Source organism: Hydra vulgaris, chromosome 06 (genome assembly GCF_038396675.1).
Source record: "Hydra vulgaris chromosome 06, alternate assembly HydraT2T_AEP".
In the NCBI taxonomy this organism is placed as follows: Eukaryota; Metazoa; Cnidaria; class Hydrozoa; order Anthoathecata; family Hydridae; genus Hydra; species Hydra vulgaris.
In genome coordinates, this window is record NC_088925.1 from 21,443,688 (window position 1) to 21,448,997 (window position 5,310).

Below are 5,310 nucleotides of genomic sequence, written 5' to 3' on the forward strand. Positions count from 1 at the left end.
TTTTTAGTAATGTGCCACTTTAAAGCATTGCATAGAATAATGCATAACTTTCTTACAGCTCACAAAGTTCTAAATTATAATCGGTACGGATTTAGAAAAGTGCACTCGACAGAACATACGGTAATTAAATTAGTAAAAGAAACTTTAAATGGTTTTGAAAACAACCAATATACTTTTGGAAAGTTTATTGACCTCTCAAAAGCATTTGATTCTAGAGATGGTTCTTTTCCTACTTGTTTCAATATCTTCGAAACAAATAATATTTTTACAATATAACTAAAGATTTTGAAACAATGCGTTTCAATATCTTCGAAACAAATAATATTATATCGCATGAATTTTACGACTCAGAAGCGCAAATTTTTTACGGATATAATTTTAATTCAAAGCATTTTACTCTAAATTTCTGGAGAGTTTTCTGGAGTTCGTTTTTCAAAGGAACATTACAATTTTAAATGAAGATCATACAATACAGAATATTTAATTGGTAATTAAACTATTATGGAAAAACTCAGCGGAAAAACGAATGGTAGTAATTGTCTTGTCTCAGTCGATTGAATATACTAAAGTATATTTAATCTTTCCCAATCAAAGTTATAAGATATTCGTCCAGAAATATATTATTCTAAAAGGCAGTTTTAATCTCTATAACTAAGTACAACTCTTCCATATCTCGAAAATTTAAACCAAACACTATTCAAAATAATGAGCTGAAAAAGTCACAAACACCCACAACAAGTAATAAAAATACCTTAAATAAGTTTTTGCATAGTAATTTTAATTTTGTTCGTTTATTTGCGTCAACAACAAGGAAATAAAACATTGTATAAATAGGCAATATTTTTGAGTGTGCCAGTATGTGTAGCTTGTGTTATTTAAGTGTAACTTATTCAACCTTACTTGAAACATGGACAAAATAAAGATATTGTTTATGGTTTTCCTAAACCTTTGTGTTTATGCAAGAAGTGGAAAGATACTAAATTTGTACAATAAAGGAAACGGTAGATTTTAAAATTTTTATTTTATAATTGTTCTATATTAGTTTTAGTACAAGTTTTTTGATTATTTGATAATAAATAAATAACCTTAAAACTATAGTTTATTACTTTGTTTAACCCCTATGAAATCTTGGAAGTTCTTTTTTTTTTTATTAAAAAATTCTTTTGTTTGTATATATTATAGAACTTTGTAAAAGTTGTTTTAATTTTTATTCAAAATAAATTGTAAATGCAAATGTTATTTCAACCTTAAATTGAATATGTTTTAATAACTGTTTTAAAGAGTATGGCTACGGTGGATACGCAGGTGGATTGTACAACAAAGGGTACGGAGGGTACGGAGGTGGATTTTACAATAAAGGGTACGGATACGGAAACAACTACTACAGTGACGAATCAAAAAAAGATGTTAAAGAAGACCCCACTTATAATTCATACAGTAAACCACGTTTCATTTTTTTATTAAAAAGATTTGTCAATAAAAAAAGTTATATAAATAAGTTTTTATTTACATTGACGCACTGTGTTTTTATTAACTCTTTTAGACAAAGGCTATGGCTTCGGTGGATACGGAGGTGGATTAAACAACAATGGGTACGGAAGACACGGAGGTGGATTATACAACAAAGGGTATGGATTTGGAAACAATTACTACAGTGACGAATCTAAAACGGCTGTAAAAGAAGATCCCACTTATAACTCATACAGTAAACTTTATTTAAAATGTTCCTGTTTATTCTTCTCAATTTAACAAACAATACTTAAATTTTAATCAACATTTTAAACAAACAATTTGAATTTATTTTTTTTAGATAAAGGTTACGGATATGGCGGATACGGTTATGGTGGATCCTATAATAAAGGTTATGGATACGGAAAATCTTACTTCAAGGACGAATGAAACAAAACTATTCGACAAGTTATTTTTAAACTAATGTAAATGATTATTTTACTATGGTTTCCTTTTTTTTTTTTACTTGTATCTTTTGGAACAGGAAGCAGTTTTTACTTTTATTGTAAAAAATGATTTTATAAAACAAACACGGACATTGTTCATAAAATAAAACAAATAATTTATGAGTAAATTATTTTTACTTTCCTTTGCTTAACTGCACATGATTAAGATGATTGAAAGAAAAATAAGAAATGTTCTGATCACAAAATAAGAAAAATTAGAAATATGCTGATCACGTTAGAAAAATTTCCATCGGAATAATTTTTCCAACGTGTTAAAATATGTAACGCATGAAACTAGAAGCAGATAATATTTAGGAGAAAGCATCATTGTTAAATGTATTATGTTGTCACTTTATTTTTTCATCTAAGAAAAATATTCATACCCTTACAAAAAACCCGGTGAACTTTCGCTGGAAATCTAAAAGATCACTGGAAATTTATGCAGTTCCTTGGGTTTTCAGCAAAGTTAACTGAAAAGATAAGATTTCGCTGGAAGTTTACTGGAATTCTAACAAAAACTTTACTGGGTTCCCAGTGATCTAAAACTTTGCTGGAAAGTTTCTGGGTTTTTTGCGAAATGCTTTGCCAAATAGAAAACATTTCTGAGAGTTTAAATGAAATAATACTTTTAATTTTTGCATAATCTTAAATAAACCTTGTTTTATCTATATGTAGTGTCTGTTTTTATATTTTAAATTTTAATTAAACTCAAATACATTTTATTATTTTTCTTCGCTTCATAAAGCAAATACATGTTTATTTAGAATATAAAAATTGGTAACAACAATAACAATCGTCTTTTTTATAAAATATTATAAATAATATCTATTATTACACAATGTTGTATGTACTTGTATAATACAATATACATTATATATACAATAACGTATATTATATTGTATCATTTAATGATACTATATAATATACAGTATTGTATATATAAAATATATACAGTATATAATATTATATACTATATTATAAAATATATACAGCATACTGTATATATTATAAAATATATACAGTATATAATACTGTATATATTATACTGTATACTGTATATATTATAAAATAAATACAGTATATAATATTATAGTTACTGATATTTATAAATACTATGACATTCGACTTTTTTATTCATAAAGAAATTTTTCTTGCTTTCACATTGACAAAGTCAAGTAAGACATCTTCAAAATTTTAATTTTGTAACAGAGCTCTTTCAATTGTTATTAAAGAAAAATAGTTTAAAAAGCCATTTAATATTGAGGAACGGAGATCATTCTTAACTCTTGCCATTTTTGAAAATAATTGCGCTTCACTGCAATTGGTAACAAAAAGAATCCAATATGAAATGTCAGCATTTGGAAAAAACTAATTTAAACTTATTCCTACGAATTGAAAAACCCCTTTATGTAAAAAACAAAAACACAGTATAAACAAACTTTGATTTGGCCAAATCTCCGGGCTTGAATTTTTATTGAGCACTATAGTTTATTAAAAGTTATGAACACAAGTCAGAGCTGTTATTGTTAATTATTTTATACATATTTTTGATATAGGCATTCACACTTAAGGTAGATTAGGGTATTATGAGCACTTTAAGCAAAATTGGAATAATTTCAAAAATAATTAAGCTGGATCCAAATTTTTTGCGAGTAAACAATATTTAGGGATCCTTTCTCATGATCCACTTAGATATTTGGGCACCCGAAGTTTTTTCTCAAAAACACAGAGGTTTTAGAAAACTCACAAAAATGCTCATTTTACCCAGACCACTTGGTAATATGAGCACTTTAAATTAGCTCACAAAACACATTAATTTTGTAAAAAAAATACCAACCTGACAATTAAAACTAATTTTTGGAATATAATGATTCGTTATAAACAAAACTTATCATTAAAAGATACAATTTTAAGCCACTTTTTGTTGAAACAATACTACTATGTTTTCCGCAAGAAAAAAAAAATTAGATTATTTTTTCAATTTTATCAACTCAAACCTTTGAACGATAAAAATTCAAATTTTTTGAATTTAAATTACAGAAAAATATTTAGTATTGTTAAAATATTAAAAAGTTTTACTATATTTTATTTTTGTTCAAAAAACCAATTAAAACCACTGCTTTTTTAGGACTTTAAGCTAGGTAATTTCAATGAAAATTACTGGGTAATTTGAGCATGCTCATATTACACAAAAATGGCAACTTTAAATAAAGTAACTAAATAGTTCTATGCATTGTTTTTCAAGCCAAAAAAGATTGGATTTTTAACATATTTTTCTTTATAAAAAAATTAATTTCATTATTTCAGCACCAAAATTTCGCGCCACAGATGCATTCATGCATGATGATATTATTTTAAAAAGGCAAAAAATTTAACAGCGTTTTAATTAGATGATACTCGCTAATTACTGCATATAGATTTACGCTAATTCTACTGATTCCTGTAATCACCAACTAAAGTCGATTCAAAAAATACATAGCAACTTTAACGTCACTGCTTACATCTAAGAAACCTTTAATTATGCTCATATTACCATGGTGCTCATATTACCCTAATCTACACTATTTGTTCCTAATATTTTAATATTAGGTTTCATTATTACACACAAGTTTAAAAATTTAGATTGAAAAATTTAGGAGGAACATATAAGTTTAATTGTTAATTATGATATAAGTTAATAACAATAATTACGCGAACAAACACAAATTTAAAAAGACGAACTTTTCGGCTTTTAGCCTTGCTGAATCTTTTTAAAATTGTCTTATGACTAACACCCGCTGCTATTTCAACTTCAATAGACAAAATAGATAAAGCAGATAGTCTTTCTTGGCTCATCGTGCTTCTTAGATAGGTCTTAATCAGTTTTAAGTTTGAGAAGCTTCTCTCAGCAGAAGCTGTACTAACTGTAATTTTGGGCATGATTCTGATTGTTATGTAAAGATTTGGATACATTTCTTCAAAATTATTTTTGTAAAATGTACTGTATAAGTTGCTTTGCATCATTTATATTTTCTAGTAAAGTGGATTTTAAAGTTTGCAGCTCTTTATAAAGTTCAAAAGGATGTATGTCGCTGTTTTCACGTTTCGGAAGTATTGTACCTAAATTATTACTATGCTTGAGCAGGTCCTCTCTTGGCAAAAATTTCAAGTAATTGATATCGTAAATAAAACCAAAACGGTCAAAATATTCATTAAGTGCTTTGAATCAACATTCAGTGTTGACTATGACTGCATCTATTATTGCGTTGAAAAAATTTACTTTTTACTGTGTTTCAGCAGATTGTATAGGTTCATCCATGTGTTCATAGAAAATGCAATTACTAAACTATTTTTTGATAGTATGTTGCAATTCTTT

At 26.7% G+C, this 5,310-nt stretch overlaps 1 protein-coding gene across 1 annotated transcript; it reads left to right on the forward strand.

The window, feature by feature from the left end:
- The first annotated feature begins 870 nt into the window (after nucleotides 1-870).
- Nucleotides 871-2,075, forward strand: LOC136080986 (uncharacterized). Its single transcript, XM_065798332.1, has 4 exons — nucleotides 871-1,001; nucleotides 1,282-1,437; nucleotides 1,544-1,705; nucleotides 1,811-2,075. The coding sequence occupies exons 1-4, from the start codon at nucleotides 908-910 to the stop codon at nucleotides 1,897-1,899; spliced, it is 501 nt and encodes a 166-aa protein (XP_065654404.1). The 5' UTR covers nucleotides 871-907; the 3' UTR covers nucleotides 1,900-2,075.
- The last annotated feature ends 3,235 nt before the right edge of the window (nucleotides 2,076-5,310 follow it).